Genomic DNA, 25679 nt, shown 5'->3' with positions numbered 1-25679 from the left:
TGCACATTGAAAATAATAAAAACAGTTGATCACACAAAAAAGATTACATTTGAGAGAGACTTTAAAATTTCAAGTTTTTAAAATAATTTATTAATACACATACAAATTCTCACAGTTGTCGTGTCAGCAGTCAGTCATAGCTGCTAATGACAAGTACACACAGGAGTCTGTTCACCTGAAGCACATTAGTCACCAGAACCACAAAACATATGGTACTATTTTTTGTAGCCTCAAATAAAAATAATTTCATTCAAACATTCTTAACTTTTATTTGAATGTAGTAAAAAGCTAAATCAAAACATTAGAATATGCAAAAACACACCCTTCAGGTAGCTGATAAAGCCGGAGCAGCCTGTGATAACAGCAGTAAAACTGTTTGGGTCAGACCACCAGCTCATGTGGATCCATCCAGCTCCATGCTGTGACCCTTAACCCCCCCTGTTTATGATTTGTATTTTATGTAATTGTTTGTGTGGGGACAAACTGAATATATATATATATATAATGTCAATAAATGTGCACTAGTGCTAAGTTAGTTTTGATGATCAGAAAACTGCAGTAAAAAAAAAAGAAAAGAGGTGTAGCTGGCAGCAGGCTTCCTCGTTCCCACCCATGGTGATAACAAGCGTCAGTTTGTAACCTTTGGAACCAGATGGTTTTATTATGCTGCTGTTTCCTCTGACTGTAGCTGTGCTCTGCTTTAGCTGTCTCTACCTGCATTATTGACTCTACAGGTATTCTGCAAAGAAGCTCATTCAGCCACATTCACTGTTGAAGAGAAAGATTTAATTTTGAATTTCATGATTCACTGTGACAACTTATTTTATTAGTTCTAAGACTGGGTATAAAAAGGCACCCAGTTTGCAATTTTGGCTCTGAAAACATTCTGACAATGGTACAATTTTAGTAATGTTTCAGCTGCAAGTTTCTTTTAGTTCCCACAATACTTTTTCTTAAATTTAAGGTCCTCTATAAACATTATAAAAATGTTAAAAAGTTCATATAAGTTTGTGCAAATAAACTAAAAACATTAGATGTTTATTCCCTTCAATAGCCATAAACCCACCAAAATGCATACGAATTATCAGTATGGTAAAATTGATTGTTGATCCAATCAGGATTGCCTTCCTCAGCAGGACAACAGAAATCCACTCTTAACTCAACAACTGTGTTCTCTGATGCATCCTACAGAAGACAGCTTCTGACCATCATCAGCCTCAGTGTTCACCTGCTGTCAGCTGACAGGCAGGAAAAGCCTCTCAAAGGCTGGGATTAACCAAATGCATAAAATGAGCAATTAATCTTGCTGTAAAAAAAGATAACAAAAAAAAAACACATATTCTTTGTATTTTACCTTCTTACGATCATGCAAGTCTATTAAAGCCCAGAATATATTTGATCTAACAGTGAATTATTCAGAGCAAAGAGTCCCACCATCTATTCCATCTGCTTCTATTCTAAAGCTGCAGTGCAGGATTTGAAAATATACGTTTGGTGACTCCTAGTGGTGCTAGAAAAATGTGCTCTCTGAATTGGAGTAAATAGCCTATACCTCAGATTTTACTGATACATATTTGATGCAGTCCATCAATCTCTCATCTAGAAAATGTCACCACTTCCTTTGTTTGTTTTGAAACATTCTGTGGGAATAAATTTGGACTGACACGACTGCAAACATAGATAGAGTCTGTTTTAAAGGGGAACTACACTATTTAAAAAAGAAAATTCATACATGTTATTCCTTAGGACTTAAACAGTCCCAAAATATCAATAAACAGGGGCGTCAGGTGGATCAGTGGATAAAGCAGGCACCCCATAAACAAAGGCAATGTCTTTGCTGCAGCGGCCGCAAGTTCAAATTCAGCTTGCAGCCCTTTGTTGCATGCCATCCCCTCTCTCTTCCTCTTTCATGCTATCAGTCTTTTGTCCTGTCTAATAAAGGCAAAAATGCCAAAAAAAAAATCTTTAAGAAAAAAAAATCAATAAACACAAACAACTCTCCCAAAATCCAAATGCCTCAGTGCCAAAACTCAAACTTGTGATGTCATCAGGTATAAAGTCTGGAGCTGCTCTGCAGACAATGGATAGTTAAAGATGCTCCAGATGACACTGATGGATATGGGGACATTTATGCTTTAGAACTGATAACACAACTAAATAAAGCTCAAAAAGAAAACAAACATTCTGTGGAATCATAAAATCAGGCTCCCATTTATTGTCTATGGAGCAGCTCCAGACTATATATCCAAGTTGAGACTTCCTTCTCTGGTTTCTAGCTTTGACAGAGAGTAGGTCATGTACAAACTTTCATAGACCATGAAAATAACAATGGAATTCTTCAATTAGGTCGTGTTCCCCTTTAAACAACTTTAACAAATGGTATTTGACAATTAAACAGCCCTACCCTTATTAATGGTTGTTCAGTTGTTCATTCAGCAGATTGTTTAAACGAATCCTCCAAATTTGTTCATTACAAAAATATGTACATTGTTAATACTCCATCTATTAGGCACGCATTGAGCCCCTAAAATCACGAAGGGTGTCCTTTGTAAAAAAAAATCTTATGTGCACAAAACAGTTATCTTGAGTGCACTCTACCATGTGCACGCTAGGCAGGCCAATTATCACAGTATATCTTGTGCGCACAAGATAATGAAGTTGTTACCACGAGTTAATATAATATGCTTGTTCCCACAAGTTATTATCTTGTGCATACAAGATAAAAATAAAAAGTTACTATATTATGGGTATAAAATAATTATATGGTGTGGACAAAATATTATTTTGTGAGAACAAGTTAATTATCTTGTCGGAAAAATGTATCTTGTGCGCACAGTATGAGTTAATTATATGTAATTTGCTTTCAGGGACTCCATGCAAAATACATACCTAGCGGAACCTATTACGCCACGAGGAAGACTTTGAATGCGGCACCGGTGTCCCCTAATCACTTCCGTAAACAAGCGTTTCCTTTCCTCTTGTGAACACATGCGCTCGTGTACGGCATACCCGGGGTGTTATTTCCCAAAAAAGTGCAATAACTCTTCAACAAATCGTGATATTGTCCTTAAACACTGGACTGTCGATGAGCTTAATGAGTTAAAATGTAACCAGCTCGTCTTTTTCTCTTCAGCGGGTTCTCGTAGCCGACAGTAAGCTAGCGTTAGCCTAGCAAAAACAAGCGCAGTGAAATATGGAGATACATGGTCGGGACTTTTTGAACGCTCCTCCTGTAAAGACTGTCAGGTTTGGAAGCAGTTTGTCGGAAACGTTAGCTAAATATAAACAGGTGAGTGGCAACGCTATGTCTAATTTTATCAGCCAACTTGGTGTGAAAAGTTTCGACTAACTTAGGTGCTTCTCGATGACGTTGGCCCTTTAATCACTGACATTCCTGCATGTTGTCAGTAACTACGTAGAGCTCTTTGTTGCCAACATTAGCAGTGAAAACCTTGTGATTCGCTGTCTTTTGTTTGAAGGGGGATTCGGGTGACTATGAGCTCCTGAGACATCAGCTGGCTGATCCTGAGATAAAGGTACAGTGAAACATTATGGATATGTGTTATACCTGTAGTCTCGTATGTTTGTTCCTGATAGAGTCCTCTCTCCTCTGACAGGATGCTCAGATCATCAACTGGCTACAAGAGTTTAGGAATTGTGTGACCCAGCTAACCAAAGACCATGAACAGCTTATCTATACTATTTTGGTGAGTATGGAGAGACAGTAGGGTGGAAGCAGAAAGGGTGCTCATTGTCGCTCATCATATTTAACTGCATGGTTGGACAAATCATCACAGACATGTAAGATAAGACAAGGTAAACTATTGTCTCGAAGGAAATTTGTCCCTGGCAAACGTGCTGAGTGCAGAATACATGATAAAACATAAACCAACAAGACAAATGATATACACAGTGACAGTATGAAAGGGAAGACAGATTAGAACAATTAGAATTGAAAATGTGGAAAATTGCACAAACCCTATGAGAAATGTAAATACATCTTACAAAAGAAAATTGCTATTCAATTAAATTAAGAAAATGGACACAGATACAGAGGAGGTCGTCTTCGGCAACACTCAAATTGCACCAGCTCCAGTAATTATTCACAATATACCATTAAATATTCATCATCTTTCAAATATCTGGGAGTGTTTGTGGACAGTACTCTCTCCTGGACACACCATGTGGACTATGTCTGCAATAAAGTCCAACAGAGGACCTACTTTTTGAGGAGACTCAGATCTTTTGGTGCCAGTAAGGAGATTTTACAGCACTTCTTCTGCTCCACCATCCAAAGTGTCCTGCAATATGGAGGCCCAGTCCGGTTCTGTGGCCTCTCAGTCCAGCTGAAATTCAGGATACTCAGGCTTCTGGGTATCTGCTCAAAGGTGGTGGGTCACTGTGTAAAAAAAACCTCCTTTTCTAACAGCTGCAACAAGCACACCCTCAGACTGGCTGCTAAGATCACTACAGACCCTTCTCGTGTCCTCTATGAGGAGTTCTAGCTCCTGCCCTCTGGGAGGCGTTTTAGGGTTCCAAACTGTAAGAGGAACAAGTAAAAACACTCCTTCGTTAGACATGCCATATCGCTACTGAATAAACAGTGATGTAGGAGCAGGTGACACCACTTTACACACACACTCACACACCTCGGACATGGACTATGCGCACCCTCACACTCACACAAAATTCACTCCCATTTTTATAGGTTCTTATGTGCTGGAAACTCAGTATTGCTTTTAATTTAACTTTTGTTGTTTTTATGATGTCTTTCACAGGTGTGATGTTTGTGAGGAATGATGAGCTTGTAATGCAAGACAAATTTCCGTGCAAACGGACAGTAAATTATCTTATCTTTCCTATCTTACAGAGAATAAATAGCTAAAACTCGAAAAACTGTAAACCATAAAACTATAAAAACTATGAAACCGTGCATACTACAAAAAAAGCCATGCAGTCATTTCCTAGACCTCTTTACCCTACACTCTGAAACGCTGCACAGTCAAGATTTGACTAGATGTTTATTTAGTAATGTAATGGATGTTGGGATAAAGGAGAACATAAAATGGTAAGCATGAGAGCCTGGGTCACCAGCAGAGCAGTGCTACTGGATGTACCATGTGAAGAGCTGAAACAGGTGTATTTTTGCAGATATCCAATATATATCGATCTTTTTCCAGCTGGTCAACCCTGGATGCTGCTGCCGATGTCAATGCAGATATACAGTACTGTGCAAAAATTTTAGGCCACCATAGATTTCTTTTGTTTTAGAAAAGTTGTAATGAGGACATAATATATACATTAATTGCTCAGTCTCTTTATGAAGATGCGAATATTTAGTGTGAAACATGGAATCATACAACCATAACAAAAGGTAGCTCAAACAATAATAAATAAATATACAGACAGTGGATAATATTATGCTTCCCTAAAGTGAAATGATTAGTCTGTTTGTCAATAGATTTTTAATGAATAATTACTGATTTTATTCAGTTTTATTGATAAAGCCCATTATCACGAAACACAATTTGCCTCAGAGGGATTTACAGTGTAAGACATCCCTCTAACCTTAAAGCGGCTGAGGAGCGATCCCTTTTCCAGAACAGACAGATGTGCAAAAGATGTGGTAAATAACAATTAAATTAAATTACAGTAATGACATACAGGAAAGAGAAAGGGGGGGGGGGGGGGGGGGGTGGGATGCACAGCAATAATGGTAACAATAGCAAATCATATAACAATAGTGATAGGTGTAAATTACTATGATAGCATGTGATGTTACGCACAAATATTGTAGGTGTTGATGAGAGTCACATGCTTATATTGATAGTGGAGGCATGACGCATATTAATGGTAGTAGAAGGTCGTGTCGAGCAGGATCACAGCATCTGCACAACCAAGACCATGATCAAGGCTAGCCAGAGGCACAGCATCATCCATCATCATGATAAACTGCTGAAACTCTTCTTTTTCTAGAGGCTTCCGTGGGTGGGGCGTAGCCAGGCTGTGGTGGAGGAGTACATGGCCTTCCTTAGTAATCTGGTCTCAGCACAGACTATGTACCTGTGTGCCTGCCTCAAGATGGTGGTCTCCCATTTCACTCCCAGTAAGTTCTGCTGACTGCTGGTAAAACAACCCTAATTTGTGCAATAAAATATGGAATTCAAGCTCTCACAGTGGTGTCAAAGTAGTCAAGCAATGTTGGTTATAGTAAGACCACTGCTTAACCGAACACCAGTACTTTACCTGACTGTCATCACTTTATCTTTTCAGTTTGGTGAGACTTAACATTACAAAAGCACAACCAGTATTTGTAAAATATACATAAGCATTTTGGCAACAAGGCAATTCACAGTGCTTTACATAAAACATCAAAATTATTGAGACAAAGTGCAAAAGGATATTTAAACAGAGCAAATAAAATTATCATTAAACTACTAGAGAATAGAAAATAAAGATAAGCTCAAATATGTGACTCATGGGAAAATGTGTGTGTTTTTATTTCCAGAGAGAGTGACTATCTGTGAAGGAGGAGTTGATATCTCGGATTCAGATGATGAAGATGAAAGTAAGTGTCCTCCCTTTTATTTAAAGTAAAATTTTAATATATAAAGTGTTTGTTACTAGACTGTATATAAAGATGGACAACGTAACAGCTTCCCCAGAGTGTAACTTTTTAACCTGGATCGCCCCCTGGTGTCTGTCTGCAGTATAGATCATTGAGCCCGCCCCTCCATGTATGTAACTGAATGGTACATTGGCCAAACCAAAAATTCAAAGTACACGTCAAATAAAATTTCAGTTTTGGTTTCTGACACTAAAGGTAGTTTGCATAACCCTGATTTTGTTCAAGTGTTTGTTTTTATGATAACTTCTGTTTTAATGAGTTATGAAACTATACAAAAAGGAGATTTTCGGGCATGATTCACAGTTGTGACAGCCAATCTGTATGCCCGTAGTCAATGAAGCTACTCGTGATTGGTTGGACGGGTGTTTTGGCGGGAACTCCCCCACCACGGATATTGCTGATGCACAGTCTACGGCTCTCAATGACATCACCCTTGCAAAATGGCAACGCCCGTATTTTGGATATTTTATCCTCACTTCAGCATAGTGAGGGTAAGTGGGGGCGTGTCATCCATCCTTATATACAGTCTGTGGTTACAAACATCAACACCCTGATGTGGTCAAGGACTGTGAGTATGTTTTGTATCTGGTGGTGGACTCGGGGGTGGAGAGTGGGGAGCAGAGGTCCATCAGATGCATCAGAAGTGTACTCTTGGATGCCCCTATGGTTGATAAAACATGATGAAATACCCTCCAAGGTGCCCTTCCACAAGAGAAAACATAAAGCAGTGCCCTGATGGATGCTCTTAAGCGGAGAAATTTGTTCTGTCCTCTAGGGTGCCCCTTTCAATAAAGCTAACACAGTGAAGTGCTACCTAGTGTGCCCTTAAAGTTAAGAAAACAAGATGCCGTATATGCTGCCCTGTGTGCTAAAAACCATTGTGTACGGAAGCCTCCAGCACATGCAACCGTTGCCCTTTTTTTCCCTCTTACACAGCCTGAGTCCACCTCTGCCATGGTGTGTGATTTGTGTTTTGCTGCTTGCTGAAGTTTGGGGAGGTTTAAAGGGAGGGGCAATGAGAAGTGTGAATGTGAAGCAGAGCAGCGTTACAGAAAAACCTACACCCTCAGATTCTCTCTTTAAACACAAATTGATGAATAATGATTGTTAAATGTAATCTGCTGTTCCTTTGATTTGTGAAGACCTCCCCAGAAACTTCGATCAGTGTCACCAGGCATTACAGCTCATCAACAGATTTGTTCCATCGTAAGTCCCTTATTGTTCTACCAGTTTTGTCTTCTTTTCTTAAAAAGTGATTTTTTTGTCTACTTTGGTCTATGCTCAAACTATCATAAACCAGACTGAATCATCAATAACAAATGTTTTTCTGAAACAAACCAGATAACGGATCACTGCATTTATTACAACATATTCATCTGTTGAAATATAATACACTGTATTTAAACTCTAAGTCTATACCTGCTGTATGTATGTTAGCCTGTCCTGACTGAAGGTGTCCCTTTATCCAAATATCTGTTGCATCTGATTTCATACTGTGACTGATCACTGTGACAGAGGAAACGGTGTCCAATTGCTGCTTTATAAAGCTGCTTTACTGAAGCTCTCAGCACAACAACCCAAAACAAAAGAGCAGCAACACAGCCTCACCTTTCTGTTCCCTCCTGCTTATTTGTCCTGAGATGTCAGTCATAGCTTCCTGTTAAATAGGCTATTTTATCAGTTTTTTAAAAAGATTTTTACCGTAAATTACCTGCGTTGATTTTTCAGATCTCATTCAGACTGATCTTTTCTATAAGCTGATGACATCAGGCTTTTTAACTAATGTTTCAGGTGTCACAAACTGCACTTAAAACCTTAACTGTATATTTTGATTGCGCTGTATACATGCCCAATAAATGCTGTAAAACCAAAACGTTCAGAATATTATCATATTCAGAGTAATAATGTAATATTGGTGTGCATTAGGGTTGTGAACGCGTAAACACATAACTTAATTAATCAGTAAAATCAACAATCGATTAATCACTATTTGAAAAAACATAACTTTGCTTTCACAACTTTGATTAAATTCTTAACGACTGATGAATTGATCTTCAATTAATTGTAATCATCCCTAGTGTGCATGTAAACTTACCACACGTTTTTGAAAATACTTCCTAACTTTGCATATTTATAAATTAAGTACAAGCATACATTACAATTCAGAGACGACATGATCTTTTAGGCACTCAAATTGAAAGCACTTTACTCAGTTGATTAATCGGTAAATTTTAATGATCGATTAAAATGTTAATTGCTATTTCAGAAAAAAAATAAACATTTTACTTATTTCAAACTATACCAAAGTCAAAGATAAAAGTAACATATTGCATATAATTTGAAAGCATTTCATAGCCTATTGATTGATCACTTTTATAATCAATTAAATTCTTATCAGCCGATTAATCAGTTGTACATTAATTGTTATCATTCCTAGTCTTTACCATTTTAATATACAGCCCTCATGTTCTGTATTCTCCTGGTTTGTCCTCCTCTCTCAGCACGAGTCGCTTCCTGATGCCCATCTTGCAGGAGAACTTCCCCTTCGTACAGAAATCCTCCAGAACGCTGGTGAGAGGCGACTGAATCATGCATGACTTCACGCAGGACTGACACACTCGACACAGGACGGTTGTGACAGAATAGATTTTGTCAGCAGCCGCAAATCGCAGCAAGTAGTGAATGAATGTATACTGGTGGCCTCATTACCCTCCGAAAAATAGGTTACTTCAGTGACATCAAGAAACAGAGGTGTTTGCCGGTGAGGAGGCAGTAAAGAGGTTCAGCTGGCATTGTGCAGTGTGAGTGGAATCTGAGTAGATTTGACTGTTCGCAAGAATGACCTCAGTGCTGATCAGAACGCTCACTCAAGCTTTAGCAGTGTGGAAACATTACAAAAGCACCCTTTTCATTCATGGAAATGTTTGACGCTCACTCCAGATTAGACATACATGTTGAGTATATTGTAGCAAGACAGAAACGATGAACAAATGTTCTCCTATTTCTGCTCTTATCCACGATTTGTTCTTATTTTGGTAGTACCCATTGATTTCTGGTATTCACCAACGTTTTCTTATTTTTGCTTTTCTCTGGTTGAGAGCACTCGTACCAAGATAAGAGAAAAACATCTTGTTTTTAAAGGCCACAAATTGTTCCCCAGCGCGATGAAAATAAGTTTTATATTTTAGGAACGTTTAAAAAAGCACCAATAACATTTATTCAAATTTAGAAAATATTTTAGAGTAATGGAATAGAATAGAATAGAACAGAATAGAATATCTTTATTGTCATTGTACATGTACACCGAAATTGGATGCAGTCCCCATCAAATGCAAAAAATTATTAAAGTGCAAGCTTCACATAGGTAAACAAATAAATAACTGGCTTAAAACTAATTATAAAACTATAATGAAAATAAAGAAGAAAAGGAAAACACAAGCATACAAGACATTTTCACAACTCACAGGAACACACTGCATGATTCAAATCCACTGTTTAAGTTTGGACGGTGTAAAGTGCAGTTATGGCTTTGTGGCAAGTGTAAGTGTGTTTTAATCTGTTTTTACGGTGTTTTTTTTCTCTGTAACGTCTGCCTGGGGGCAGCAGATCAAACAGCAGTTCAATTTTATACTGACTGACTGACTTATTACATTTCAGGCTAAAGTAATACTGCTATACTTGGTGCATATATCCTAATTATTTTCAGTTCCTGTGGGTCCCTCCGCTGACCAGAGCTGGAATATAACCTCTTGTCACTTTCGGAGTTGACTTCTGTTATTTATAAAATATGACAGAAATTTAAGAGAATGTTGCTGCTGCATGAGGCCCAGTGTCTCATTAATCTCCCCAGAGATGTGTGTGATTAACACAGTGGTGTTATGTTGATTAATAGTTTGTTGCTCTCTGTAGGAGTGTTACGTCCACAACCTCCTGAGGGTCACCATGTACATACCATTGATCCGACGAGATGTTCTGGAGTTGATTGTCGGAAAGATGCTAAAACTGGATGTAAGTGATAAAACTCCAACTCCGCTGGAAGGTGGAGATGTTTCTCTATGGAGGTGTGTGTGTGTGTGTGTGTGTGTGTGTGTGTGTGTGTGTGTGTGCGTGCGTGCGTGCGTGCGTGCGTGCGTGCGTGCGTGCGCATAAGCATGTGCCTATATTCTAAACCAGTCATTCTGGTATTCTGGAAAGAAACAAAGGGGAAAAAAGATAATTAATTACTAAATACATAACAAAGAAAGAAAGAAAACTAAATAAAATAAAGGGAGGGGTGACAGAAGCCTACTGCTTGTACTACAATAATAATAATAAATATTATTATTATAAAATCAGGGTGAGTTTGATTGATTTGGCCTGTTATATAATCACTAGAGAGGTCTGTAAAGCCTCCTGAATACATTGGTACACATACATTATGTCAATATTTATGTTCTTTAATTTATTTCAATTCTTGCTTTTATTTTTAATTACATTTTCTCTTACTGTCTTGATGTCATGCACCAACACACTAAAGCAAATTTGTTGTATGTGAAACCAGTAATGCAGTGTGTGTCTCTCCTCCTGTCTGTAACTTTGTATTGTGTGTGTGTGTGTGGTATATTTCAGGTGTGTGCGTCCCGTGCAGACATCGAGGAGGTGGAGGAGAACGCAGTGCAGAGCCAGCGATCAGAGGGGCGGGCAGAGGAAGGACTCTTCGAGATGGTAACAACCTGCTGTGGTCTGATGATTCCTCGGGGTTTGGGGGAGATTTTCACTTTGAAATGCTCCATGTTAGAACTGGGATATTTTAACAGCAGCACATTACATTAAGATTTATCACAAATGAAGTAGTTTAGAGTGAACATTTAAGTTAATTGAAGTTTTACAATATATTTTTACATTGTTTTGAAGACCAGCCATACATGCTCAAATTATTTTTTTTATTTATTATCATACAATTTATTCTAATCCAAGTACACTCATTTCCAGAGTTGTAACTGACCGATAAATCTGCTTGATAACAGCCATCTTTTTTATTCTTTATCTATCTCATTGCCATTGTTACTGCTGCTTTAAATAAAACATTATTTTCATGTTTTGTTCAGAAATTTTCCACCCCTCATTGCTCCCACATTGACGGCCGCTGTGTTTGTGTGTGTCTGTCAGGATGAGGACATGTCAGCAGATCACCTCTCCAGGACGGCTGTGATGGCCCACCCGGTGGCTGACAGGCTGGACACTCTGATGGCTGTTCTCATGGCTTATATCAAGGACGTCTGCCATGACAATGGTAGCTAAAAAGCACAGTTTTTACACTCAGTATAATCACACAGATTAGTTGAGCTACCGTTATAGCTCGATTAGGTCATTGAATTGGACTACTGTCCTTATCCCAGTATACAAGCAGTGGGGTAGAATCAATTTATTGACAGAACTCTGTCTGAGAATATTTTCAGTGCTTTACCTTGCTGTCAGACAGCCCTTACTAACGGAAATTTGAAGCCGTTTTGTCAAAAACACCAAAAACTACAGTGAGAAAAATCAATTTATTCCACTGAATGGTGGAGCTGCTGCTCTACTGCTGTGATGTGGGACTGTACTTCATTTTTTTAATATAAAATGAATAGAAAATACTGCCTCTTCAAGTTGGATTTCCCTCACATAAACCAGAATTAAACACACAAGTCACTCCTCAGTGCGTACACTTTTTTAATGCCTGAGCTGTTTTGCAGCTCCCCTTCCTCCCTCATAAATAACAAACAGTCCCTATCCCTAACTACCGAGGGAGGCCAGCGTGGCAATGAGGAGCACACGCAGAACGCAGTGTCCAGTTTTAGTCTGACTGAGGCGTTTAGATGACGGAATAGCTCGACCTTTAATGACGTCATCTTGGTGTGTTAGTCCGATTTCGAAAAAAATTCGATCTGGTCCAGTTTCAGAGGGACTGACATGTTGACGTTTATTTTGAAAGTCCAGTTTTAGTCAGACTAACTTTTTTTAACATCATGTAAACATACTGACTGAGGACCAGAGCTGAGTCCACATTCCAATAACCGGATTTACCATCAACGCAGAAAACACACAGCAACAGCAAAGTGCGCCTCAACACAATAATTCCTTTCTTCTGCGCTGCACAGGCGTGCATATGTCTGTCAGGTAGGATCGAATTCTGTGTCACGTTGGTCAACATGTCACAGGTGTGCAGTGGGGGTTTTCTTTGCCACAATTTGCCACTAAAAGTTCATCTATCCCCAAACTTTTAGTTTGGCCGCACTTTGCCACAGAATCAAACAGCCACAGCTTTCAATAAGCATGGCATTTCACCGGCAGCCGCTCTTTGCTGCTGCTTGTTGTGTTTTTGGCCTGACTGACAGGGAGGGAAGAATTTAACATTTTTTAATCCAAGAACATGTCAAATGCACTTTGTGTACCAAGCAGCTTTTGCGTCCTTGTGTTGTGAAAGTTTTTTGGCCCTAAAGTTTGTCATCCTCTTTGTTTTTCTCTCTTTCAGGCTCTCTTCACGTGGAGAGGACCAAGGATCTGTACAGAGATTTTTTGACTGTGTTTGACAAGCTCATCCTGCCAACACACGCCTCCTGTCACGTCCAGTACACACTCTTCTACCTCTGCAGCTTCAGAGTGGTCAGTACCTCCCACACTGTGTGTGTGTGAGTGTGTGTTGATAGGAAACAGCAGTATGAACAGTGTGAACTGTCTGAATCACTGATGCTGCTTTTCCTTTGCACTTAAGATTATGGATTTTTTTAAGACGAAGTCTGTATTTCATCTTCTTTCAAGTATATTTTCCTGTGAGATGAGGCCTGTCTGGACTTGTGTATGTGTTGTATTCTCTGTGTGCAGGCCCTGGCTGAGGCCTTCCTGGATCACCTGTGGAAGATCCTGCAGAGCCCCTCTCAGCCCGCTGTTCTCCGCCAGGCTGCTGCAGGGTACCTGGGGAGCTTCCTGGCCCGAGCCAAGTTCATCCCCGTGCTGTGAGTTCATCCTGCTGCAGAAAACACAAAGGCAGCTTGAAGTGATAGCTGTGGACTTTTGAAGGGGGCTATCACTGAGAACCTATTTTGGTCATCACACATCACCACCCAGGTTAAAAAAGCACAGAAAAGGTTCCACTTCCTACGGAGACTTAGGAAGGCTAAATTCCAGAGTAAGATCCTGGTTAACTTCTGCAGAGGAGCAATAGAAAGCATACTGACTGGAAACATCACAGACGTGGTTCGTGCTCGGCCCAGGACAGGAAGGCTCTACAGCGGGTGATTAAAACTGCCCAGAACATCACTGGTTCCCATCTACAGAGCATCAGTGACCTCGGTGAAGTGAGGTGTCTGCACAGAGCCCAAAGGATACTGAAAGACAGCAGCCACAGTCTGTTCACCCTGCTGCCATCTGGAAAAAGATACAGAAGTATCTGCTGCAGAACCACCAGACTACAGAGCAGCTTCTTTCCCCAGACTGTGAGACTCCTCAATTCCTCCTTCGACGCCAACAAGATGTAGCAGAATTTAGGATCAATTTTCATTTCATTTCTTCTTAAACCACGTTTATGAAAAATGACTATATATCTTCCTTGTACCTTGTATATGAGATACCTCTGTATAGTCAGTGTATTACATACAATACAGGGCTGTTGGTGTGCTCCCGGTTTTATGTTTTAGCCACTTTAAAAAGGCCTACTTCAAAAATCCACAGTTGTCCCTTTAAAGCCAGTGAGTGGTTCATTCCTTTGTGACCATGCTTCATCTACTCTTGTTCTAATCCCCTCTGTTGTCCTCCCTCCTGCAGCACTGTGCGGGCCTGTCTGGACCTGCTGCTTGCATGGATCCACTGCTACATCGACAGCCAGGACAGCAGCGGCAGACAGGTGTGCTGTGACATCAGCCTGCATGGGCCCTTCTACACCGCCTGCCAGGCTGTCTTCTACACAATCATCTTCAGACACAGAGCCATGCTGGAGGGCAACATGAAGAAAGGTGCACATACTCACTCACACACACTCTGATCTGTACATACATCACAACTCAGCTTCACCTGCTGATCACACAAGTCAGCACTGTGACTGGACCACAGCTGAATGCCCTCATGCAGTTTTAACATCCTGCTGGTTCTTTCAGAATGTGTCCACCCAAACAATTCCAAAAATCTGCCAGCCACTCAGTAAATTACCATGGTATTTTTTGGGGGGACTGGTGAATCCAGCATTTGGCTGCTGGCTGGGACGCTTTGTGAAACATAATTGAAAACAGAATGCAATGATTTGTAATTCCTATTTTGACCTGCATTCAAGTGAATACAGTCCAATAGCAAGATATTTAATGTTCAAATTGGTAAACTTTGTTTTTTTGTAAATATACACCCATTCTGAATTTGATGAATGCAACATGTTCCAAAAAAGTTGGGGTGGAAGCATGTTTACCATCCCCTGTTGTTTCACAACACTCTCTAAATGTTTGGGAACTGAGGACACTCACTGTTGAAGTTTTAAAAGTGAAATTCTTCACCTTTCTTGCTCGATACACGACTTCAGTTGCTCAACAGTCTGAGGTCAGTGTCTTCCTATTTTGTGCTTCATTATGATCCACACATGTTCAGTAGGAGACAGGTCTAGACTGCAGACAGGTCAGTTTAGTAGCTGCACTCTTTTACTACAAAGCTCCACTGTTGGAACATGTGCATAATGTTTCTCATCATCTTGCTGGAATAAAGCAAGTACGTCCCTGAAAAAGACATCTGGGTGGCAGCATATGTTGCTCCAAAACCTCTATGTACCTTTCAGCATTCATGGTACCTTCACAGATGTCAGGTCAAGTCAATTTCATTACAAAGCCCATTATCACAAATCGCAGTTTGCTTCGGAGGACTTTACACAGCATATGACATCCCTCTGTCCTTAGACCCTCACATCAGCTAAGGAAAAACTCCCCAATAAAACCCCTATAACAGGGGAAAAATGGTAGAAACCTCAGGAACAGCGACTGAGGAGGGATCCCTCTTTCCAGGACAGACAGACGTGCAATAGATGTCGTAAATAACAATTAAGTTACAGTAGATGATAGATAGGAAAGAAAGAAAGAGAGAGAAAAAGAGAAAGAGAGGGAGGAAGAGAAAGGGAGAGATGCACAGCAACAATAATGGTAACAATATCATAACATATAAAAACAGTATTAGTGAAGTTACTGATGATGCCATGAGCACAATCACAGTTGTTTTGACTTTGTAACAATCTGGATGGTCCTTCTCCTCTTTAGCCCAGAGGACACGAGGTCCATGATTTCCATGAGCAATTAGAAATATGGAATCGTCAGACCACAGCACACTTTTCCACTTCGTGTCAGTCAGTTTACGTTTCAAAGCCATCTGCATATTGTGAACACAACAGAGGACAACACCAACTAAAATTGTAATTTGTTATAATGACAAGCAATATTTATCTACATTCCTTATTTAACCAAGCACTCTGAGCAGTCAGAGGCAGGTGTAGACTGAAGCTGATAAATGCCAGAATACACCTAAATTTCCTTCTGTGAACACTTTACACACAAATTTGTTCTGCTCTCATTTCATGAATGAAACCCAATGAATGTATATTTACAAAAATATAAGTTTTCTAACAAGCAGTAACAGCAGAATGAATTCAGAGTCACTCTGTTTTTCCTCTCTCTCTCTCTCTCTCTCTCTCTCTCTCTCTCTCTCTCTCTCTCTCTCTCTCTCTCTCTCTCTCTCTCTCTCTCTTCTCTCTGTCTCTCTCTCTCTCTCTCTCTCTCTCTCGTGTGTGTGTGTGTGTGTGTGTGTGTGTGTGTGTGTGTGTGTGTGTGTGTGTGTGTGTCAGGTCTGGAGTACCTGCAGAGTCTGAACCTGGAGCGGGTGGTGATGTGTCAGCTGAACCCCCTCAAAGTGTGCCTGCCTTCAGTCACCAGCATGTTCGCTGCCATCACCAGGTGCCCTCCCCCTCTTCTTGCTCTCTCATTGGCTGCACTCATCCATGCTGACACTTGACATGAACCTGCTGAGTGCATTTATTTCTGACTGTAACTACATGTTTGCATCCTGTAAAAGCAACTTAGACTTACAAACAAATGGTCATTAAAGCTGGGAATGTTGTATTTTTCGGAACCTTCTCAGTTGTCTCACTTGCCGTGGTTGAAGAAACACAGACACCAGCAACTTGTTTTGTTGTTGCAGGAAGTATCAGGTGGTGTTCTGCTACACCATTATAGAGAGGAACAACCGCCACATGCTGCCGGTAGTCCGCAGCTCTGCAGGGGGGGACACTGTGACCACCAACACCAACCCTCTGGACAGCTTCTTCCCCTTTGACCCCTACCTGCTCAAGAGGTACACTGACTCACTATTGTCCTTACTGAAATGTTTTTGGGCAGTACAGCAAGGTTGGCTAAATTCCTATTTCCCCACAGCAGAACTGAATTTGCTGAGATTATACACTGTCTTTCTGAGGAGTAAGAGTGTATTCTGTGGAAAGGTTCTACATTTCAGACTGTTAAATGATTTTAGCACGATGCTTAATATCTAGGGATTCAGCATTTACTGTAATCACAACATTACGGAATGAATTTCTTTGTCGACTTCTTTGTTAAACAGTGAGTTTATCGAAATCGGCCACGGTACAAGGTACAAGATAGATTTATTCTGAGTATTTTTTAAATATAATTTAGAAAAAAATGAAATTAAAAACTTGTCCCTAAATCCTGCTACATCTTTTTGGCCTTGAAGCAGGAGTTGAGGAGTCTCACAGCCCAGAGAACGAAGCTGCTCTGTAGTCTGGTGGTTCTGCAGCAGATACTTCTGTATATTTTTCCAGATGGCAGCAGGGTGAACAGACTGTGGCTGGTGTGGCTGCTGTTTTTCAGTAAAAAAGCCAGATGTTAGAGAGTGTTAGTGGAAAAGGTTACAATCAGCATTTACAACTGGGTCAAATGACTCAGCAGGAGTCATGGGTATTTATTGACTGTTCTCTGGTCTGTCTGTGATGGTGAATGTGACCAAAAAAAGAAAAAAAACCCCACACACATACACATACACATACATATACATGTACACACACACACACACACACACACACACATACATACACAAACAAAGGCATACTGTTTGCTGCAGAGCTGTGTACACAGCTCTTCTCTGCTGGCAATGGGAAAGTAATCTACAGCCTATTTTTCACAGCCTTAACTTCATTTTAGTTGAAAAGGGGTATATGTTTGATGATTATGTGCAGTAACTAAACACAGCGCCTTAAATGTTTTTGTGTGTATGTGTGTTTGTGTATGTGCAGGTCTGGTCAGCTGATTGAGCCTCTGTACCAGGTCTGGGAGGAACTCTCAGATTCAGAGCTGCTTCCCACCAAAACAGGACAACAGGTGAGACAACAGGAGGATGAGCAGATTTTTTTAAAGAATGGGGGCTCAACTAACCATTATTTTTTATTATCAATTATTTTATTGTTTTATCATTTTGTCTATTAAATGGCTGAAAATAGTAACAAAAAAATCCCATCATAATATACTCAGAGCCTAAGGAGATTTATTCAGATACCTTGTTTTGTTCAGCCAACAGTCCAACTCTGAAAGGCATTTACTCAGATAAACATTTATGTGAAGCAGAGAAACAACCACATCCACACCGTGGAGAAGCTGGAACCACAGAATGATATCATTTTTGTGGGCAAAATTACTTACAATTATGATGAATTATTGTCAAAACAGTTGTCTATTAATTCCCTTTTAATTGATTAATCAATTAAAAGTTTCAGCTCCAAAAATAATTAATATCAAAGCAGCAGTGATTGAGAAATCTTTGATTTTAGTCTGTAATATACAGTAGGTCTGTATCTGAAAACACTGGATCTTTTAACCTTCTCATGATGTAAGTGCATAGTGACTTTTTTGGGACCCTCAGTGCCTGGTCTTTCAAACACTACAATGTAGTATTTGTAGTCTCAGAGCTGATGATGTCATCATTGACTTTTCTCAGACACTGATGTTTGCACTGGCTCACTCCTGCTGCCGGTGAAATAACAAATGAATGTAAAGCTGATTAAGTGTCTCTTTAACACTGTAGGGAGTATTTGGCACATTTTACGCTCTTTTCATTCTTCCTTTTTGATAATTTTGGCTGTGCTAATGCATATGGCATACATTTTTGCAAGTTTTTGCATATTTGTTTAATCTTGGAATTTCTTGCTCAGCTCCTACAATAAGTCTAAAATACACAGTGGAAACAAAATAGTTTTTTGAGTAATACTCATTTATTCAAAAAAATGTGCCGTTGAATCCCATTCAAACTACACTTTCTGATCCCACAACCATCAAAGCATAAAAACATGCATTGTATTATTTCTTGTTTTTCTATGTTTGTAGAAACTCCCTCAAGGCCATATTGAGATATCGCATCCAAGAATGAGATGAAGGCAAAGTCACAGTAACCTTGACCTTTCACCACCAGAATCTGATCAGTACATTTTTGAGTCCATGTGAACATCTTTGCCAAATTTGGAGGAATTCTCTGAAGGTGTTTATGAGATATTGTGTTCAGAAGTATGAGACAGATGAAGTCACAGTGACCTTGACCTTTGACCGTTGACCTTTGACCACCAAAGTCTAATTAAGTCATTTTTGGGTTCCAGTTAGACTTTTGTGCTATATTTGTGGAAACTGCCCCAAGGCCATCTTCAGATGTTGCCTCAATGAGAATGACATGGACACAAGGTCACAGTGACCTTGAACTTTGATTCATGACCACCAAAGTCTAATCAATTCATTGCTGAGTCCATGTGGACGTTTGTGCCAAATTTGAAGAAATTACATGAATGTGTTTGTGAGATATCGTGTAAAGGAAAATGTGACGGTAAGACGTAGCAAAAGAAAGACGGACATACAGACATCCTGAAAACATAAAGCTGTTGTGGAGGAATAGAAATACATACAAATATTAAATAAAATGTGCGGTATATGTAACTGGTAGAAAAAGGAATCTGAAATTTTGTCATCTAGTCTCACTGTATGTTGTGTACTCTTATGGATTTGGGCTTGGACTATGGATTATGGATTTTATCTTATAATTTACCATTTTGTTCATTGACACTCAAACTGTGGTTGTGTGTGTTTCAGGGCCTGAGGGAGGACGAGGATGACTTCCTACATGGGGAGGAGCCCAAGGCCGAGGGCATCGTGGGAATGACACCCAGCTCCTTCGACTCAAACGTGTGCAGCCTGAGCAGCGTGGGCTCACCCCCCATCGCTTTCTAGGCCCCCTTGAAAATGGACTTTACTTTTTATTTATAAAGATTCAAACAGGAACTGAAGAACACTTGAGCCAGTCACACTGAAGGGATGTGACTGGTCTCTATTCAGACAAGAGTACCCATCTTTATTAATGAGTGTTTGGTTTTATAGGTCTACACAGTCTTATCATGTTGTGATTAATCACAGTTTTGCATGTGTAAAAACAGCTTGGAATGAAATCATCAGAATCAGTAAGAGAGCCCAAACTCCTGATGATCAGAGTAATATTCCGAGCGGGTATCTAAAGTTCGAAACAAACTGTTGTCAAAAGGCTTTTTCAGCTTTTGTCATTTTGTTCTGTATGTGAGAAAATTCAACTCAAATTAAATTGAGTTTGAACATTGTTAAATTGTGTGAGTATTAAAATATTGAAAAATTTTATCCTCCGTCATAGGTAAAAGACGTCTGTAAATTAGTGGACAATTTTTTGATTGTCAAAACCTCCGCAAAAACGGCTCATTTCATCATTTCATCTAGATCTAAGCCATTTAAGCCATCTCAGCCACACAGAGTCTCTTGTGCGCAACCTTCATGGGCCTGTAGATCTGGGTATTTTAAATCTGGAAGAGCTTTTTTTGATTTGTGTGCCAATGAGCAGCTCTTAAAGGAAAGACCTGGCATCCATGTCTGTATCCAGATCTCCTTAATACATCAATTATTATAATGTGATAACTTTATTGTTTTAATGAGAAACTTGTGTTTAGATGAGGAAATGGTGTGCAGAATTTCACGCTATAACATGATAAGATTGTATGATAATCGTGAACATATAGGACATTATGTCGTCCAAACTAGCATCAAAAAGTCATAGTGTAGTATGTTGTCCAAAATGACAAATACATAGTTAAAATATACTCATAGAAAATACCTATTGTGTGCATGACATACAATAGTATGAAATTTTTATGCTATTTTAGATGACATACTTAAGAATGACTTTTATGAAATTTTGAATAACATCTATATTTGACTTTAAAAGGAGACTTAGTAATTTTTGACTTTTTATGCTATTTTGGACGACTACTATAGTTTGACTTTTTTTTATGCTTTTTTATGCTAAAAAAAAATATCATAGTATAGATCCTGAAAATCCTGACAAAACATTACAGTATAGTATGATGTCCAAAATCGTGAAAAAAAAACCCATCATAGTATAGTATGTTGTCCAAAACCATTAAAAAACATCATGATGTAGTATTACATCGAAAATCATGAAAAAAGTCATAGTATAGTTTGTCGAAAAATGTCAAAATATGACACAATGTATAGCATTTCGAGGCACGTCATAATAAAGAATGTAAAAAAAAATGGCCAAAAACATCATAATATAGCATGTTGAAATAAACAACCGAAAACGTCATAGTATAGTATATGACATGTTGATGTTGATAAAAGGGCTAAAAACCACTCAGTATAGCTTGTGAAGTAATACCATAGTATAGTATGTCGAAGAAATGGCCAACACATCATAATACAGCACGTGGAAAAATGACCGAAAACATCATAGTATAGTGTGTCCAAAGCTGTCAAAATAAGAGATGTCAAAAAAAAACAGCTGAAAACCACATAGTATAGCATGTCCAGTAACGTCATAGTATGGTATGACTTTTTCATGATATTTTTGACAACATACTATAGTAAGGAATATTATTGCAGTTTTGGACAGATAACTTTAGTATTACATTTTCTGATATTTTAAAAGACATCCTTAAGTATGTCATTTTGATGCTATTTTGTAGGACATACTGTAGTATGACTTTTTCATACTATATTATGACTTTTTGTTTATATTTGGGACGACATACTATAGTATAGTATGACTTTTTTTATGCTATTTTAAAAGACATACTATAGTTTGACATTTTTATGTAGTAAAAGTATAGTATCATGTTTTTCCATGCAGTTTTAGCCCAAAAACTTAGTATTGCTTTATTGTTGATATTTTGAATGACATCCAGCTTTTTGAGTTTATTTTGGAAGACATACTATAGTATGACTTTTTTTTTTAATGCTATTTCTAATGACATACTAAAGTATGACTCTTTCATGCCATTTTGGACAACACCCTATAGAATAACCTATTATGATATTTTGAATGACATAATACTGTGTGTCTTTTTTATGTTATTTTTTTGACAACATACTACAGTGTAACTCTTTTAGGCTATTATGGATGACACATTATAGTTTGACTTTTTATGCTATTTTGGACGACATAATGTAGAATTTGTTGTTATTGCTATTTGTGATGACATGAGATTAAATTTTTTTTCAGACAACATACTAAAGCATTACTTTTTTATGCTATTTTGGACAACATAGTGTAGTATGTCTTTTAAAAAAAGATATTTCAGACAAGATATTAAAGAATGACATTTTAATTCTTCAATTCATTCATTCTTTAATTCAGTCACCATACTATAGTAAGACTTGCTTGTGCTATTTTCAATGACATACTATATTGTGACTTTTTTATGTATATACATATGCATATATTGTGGGAGTGCAGATAAGCCCACAGTCAACCTGCAGAACGACTACAACAAAGCGCTCTAACTCCATCTCCCAGAATCCCCTTCTGTCAGCTCTGAACTCTGCTTCTTAACGCAGCAGCAGTCTCTGGTGAATGTCTCTATAATATGTACACACATATAAAAAGAAATATTCTATTCACACATATGTATATATACACAATATTGTACACACACACACAGAGACACATATATATGTGTCTGTGTATATATATATAGAGAGAGAGAGAGAGAGAGAGAGAGAGAGAGAGAGTTTGGTATTTTTCGCACCCATTTTGAAGTAATTTTGCTTTTCTTTTTTACTTTTTCTTTTAATTATTATTTCCTGAGCTTTTTTTAAAATTCAAAATAATTTTTTTGTCTTTTTTTTTTTTTTTTTTTAATTCCACCACAATTTCTGGCTCCAAAAATCCAATATGGCAACGGCCAAAAAGCCAAACTCAAGGCTTCAAAACAGAAGTGAAGATACCATTGGGTGACATCTTGGTGCCCACATCCATTATTTTATAGTCAGTGGAATAAACACAACATCAGATCCAGTTAGCAGTAAGTCCTTTAATATAAAACAGTAACAGAAAGATATGAGGCCACACCAAAGATGCAATCTTGTTGAAGTACAGGACATGTCAGTTTTTTAAAAGTATTCGAAGCTGTCCATAGAAATAAAATGAATGTTCCACGTGTAGCCTATGGCTGCCTAGACTCTGTGACTACCAAACACAGGTTTACACAGCAGGAGCTACGGCGACATGGAAGCCACTCCTGGATGCAGGAGACACGTCAACATGAACCATGCAGTACAAAGCCACAGATGACAAACACGGCTCCACTATCTCGCAACACGCCATTCTTTGCCTTTCAGTCATGAGTAAGGGCACAAGGAGAGTTATCATGATGGACAAAGGGACACTATTGGGGTGGTTTTCTACTTTTTGCTCAACAGTCTGTTACCCATGTGACAGAGCAAAGAAGCGCCAACGTGTGATGGAGGCAGATGGCAGCGAGTTATTATGACACGGAGGAAGACTCGTTGAACAGACCAGCTCTGGATTGTTCTTTCCAAGCTAACAAGTCCTCCTATACATGCAATCCAGGGAGTGAACCTGTGTGTGTGTTTGTTTGTGTGTGTGTGTGTGTGTGTGCGTGTATGTGTGAAGGGGCAGGGTTAGAAAAGTAGTCAGGGAGGAGTATTAACAAGGTTTACAGCAGTATGTGTGTGTTGTGGACTCGGTCATGCAGCTCCTGCAACACCACCTGCTGTCAGAGGAACACTACAGAGAATTCCAGCAGACTTTTTATTATTTGGCAGAGCTTTTCTCATAGAGACTTCTGTACATAGATTATCGGTGGATGATGAGAGGCTTCGGGTCACGACTAAGTGCAACACGCCCCGCTGCTGAACCCTCCAGAGACTGTCGAATATTTCAAAAGAAGACACTAATTCAATGTGTGCGAGCAGACTTTGGCATTAAAACGTATCGTGTTGGATATATCACTTTGAACTGAGGATTTGATTGCATTGGATTGAAGTGATGTCATAATATTGAGACGGCGTGTTGGATGGTGTCCAGTCTGTTGACTATGGTGTTAGTCCATTGTGGGTTCAGCTGCTCATTCGGCCTCGTCAGCGTGCCCAGGTCCTCTCTCAGTCCTCTCTGGATCCTTGCTGCTCACATGTGATGAGGGTTAACATCTGGGACAGATGCTGCCTCTGATGCACTCACTGACACTGCAGGTCGATCATAATTGGACAAAAAAAGACAAACATAAATCATAAATCACAATCAAGACTGCTACATGCTCAATATCATAATGTGTAGCCTGCTGGGGTAGAGCATGTGAGCGGAGCGGGAGGAATTTGGCTGGAGAACTTTTTATAAAAAGCTGGAGCATCACATTATCTCTCGCTCCAATTTCACTCCAGTACCACTCACACATGCGTCTGAAGCATGTCTGACCCAGACAGTACTTAAAAAAGGAAGCTAAGAAGTCATACATACAGGTGTACTATTCCTTTAAAAGTAACACGACAGTGACATGGTCCAAGAGAAAGAATATAGCGACATTGTTTAAGTCGGTAAAGGTTCACTCTGGAATCACATTTACTAAAAGTACTAGAGTGTACTGAAAACATGCAATAGTGTGTGATTGTGACTGACAGCAACATGATGAAAGCATTTAACCTCCACCCTTCACTGAGAAGAGGATGGTGAGGTGACTGCAGCAGCAGCGCTGAGCATGAGGAAGAGGGGGGTGAGGGACCACCTGCGCTCTCACAAATCAAACAGGCTAAAATAAAAACTTTTAACAAAAATGATCAAAATTTAATCTACAGACTGCCATGAATTTTTTAAGGCGATAATTTAAAAAAATGAAACACAGTAATTGAAAATAAACAATAATAAATGACTGAAAATGTCAGAATGTTTCTTGTTCCATCTGACACTTAAAACTGTGGGATGTAACTGATGGAACAATGGTAACTGCTGTATGGAGCCATCAGTAATGTTAATCATGCAGTCTGTGCTTTTCCTGCTCTGAAAAAACATTTGTGCTGTAAAAAGCTCTGATTCATCTGGAAACAATAAATAAACAACAGAGTGCTGATGCTGCACTGCTAACACGCTAACATCAGGTTAGCTGGAATAACTTGTAACAGTAATTTGGCTTCCACAGTGGAGTCTGGCAAAAACAGTCTGGACCTCCGAGCATGAGCAAACCATCTGAGAACCATCATATATAATTACATGTAAACAAAATTACTCAAATGATCAAGTGATTACAGATTTGGTTGCAAAATCAATCTATTATCAAACTGATTAATCTGTGTCAATTCAACTATTTTAGTTCGTCTTTTAATTTATCATTTCATGTATTATTTTATTTTGTCTTGATCATGTTTCATTCTGTTATTAGCAGTATTATTTTCGTGTTTACTGTTTATAGTCTTTGAATTGTTTATATTGGTATGAGTTGTTACTGTTATTTTTGTTTTATAATTGTTTCTTTTGTCTGGCCTTAAAGGCAACATAACTATAAGAGTTCAACACTAATGCAAGTGTTGAACTCTTATAGTTATGTTGCCTCTGCAAGAAACGCATCTTGCTTCTGCTTTGCCTTATTTGTCAAAGCACTTTGTAAACTCTGTTTTTAAAGGTGAAATAAAGATTATTTTTATTATTAGTCATTATTGTTATCATCCTTATTATTATTGTCATTATTATT

At 38.8% G+C, this 25679-nt stretch overlaps 2 protein-coding genes across 2 annotated transcripts in view; one reads left to right on the top strand and one right to left on the bottom strand.

Annotated features, from left to right (window-relative positions):
- Positions 1-2965: 2965 nt before the first annotated feature.
- On the top strand, positions 2966-20267 carry rrn3 (RRN3 homolog, RNA polymerase I transcription factor). Its single transcript, XM_042505072.1, has 17 exons — positions 2966-3289; positions 3480-3536; positions 3618-3707; positions 5977-6106; positions 6509-6568; positions 7771-7834; positions 9130-9199; positions 10538-10636; positions 11237-11332; positions 11777-11900; positions 13122-13252; positions 13472-13602; positions 14411-14598; positions 16455-16563; positions 16808-16960; positions 17916-18000; positions 19750-20267. Exons 1-17 carry the CDS (start codon positions 3194-3196, stop codon positions 19885-19887), a joined length of 1821 nt encoding a protein of 606 aa, XP_042361006.1. The 5' UTR covers positions 2966-3193; the 3' UTR covers positions 19888-20267.
- Positions 20268-23045: 2778 nt separating this feature from the next.
- si:dkeyp-72e1.9 (syntaxin-binding protein 4) overlaps positions 23046-25679 on the bottom strand; it is a 124408-nt gene continuing 121774 nt past the window's right edge. The window contains 1 exon segment of the mRNA XM_042505628.1: positions 23046-24183. Coding sequence (XP_042361562.1) covers positions 24125-24183 — 59 coding nt within the window. The 3' untranslated portion in view covers positions 23046-24124.

The sequence above is a fragment of the Plectropomus leopardus genome, chromosome 17 (genome assembly GCF_008729295.1).
Source record: "Plectropomus leopardus isolate mb chromosome 17, YSFRI_Pleo_2.0, whole genome shotgun sequence".
Classification (NCBI taxonomy): domain Eukaryota; kingdom Metazoa; phylum Chordata; class Actinopteri; order Perciformes; family Serranidae; genus Plectropomus; species Plectropomus leopardus.
Note: the sequence above shows the minus strand (reverse complement) of the source record. Positions and strands in the feature narration are given on the sequence as shown.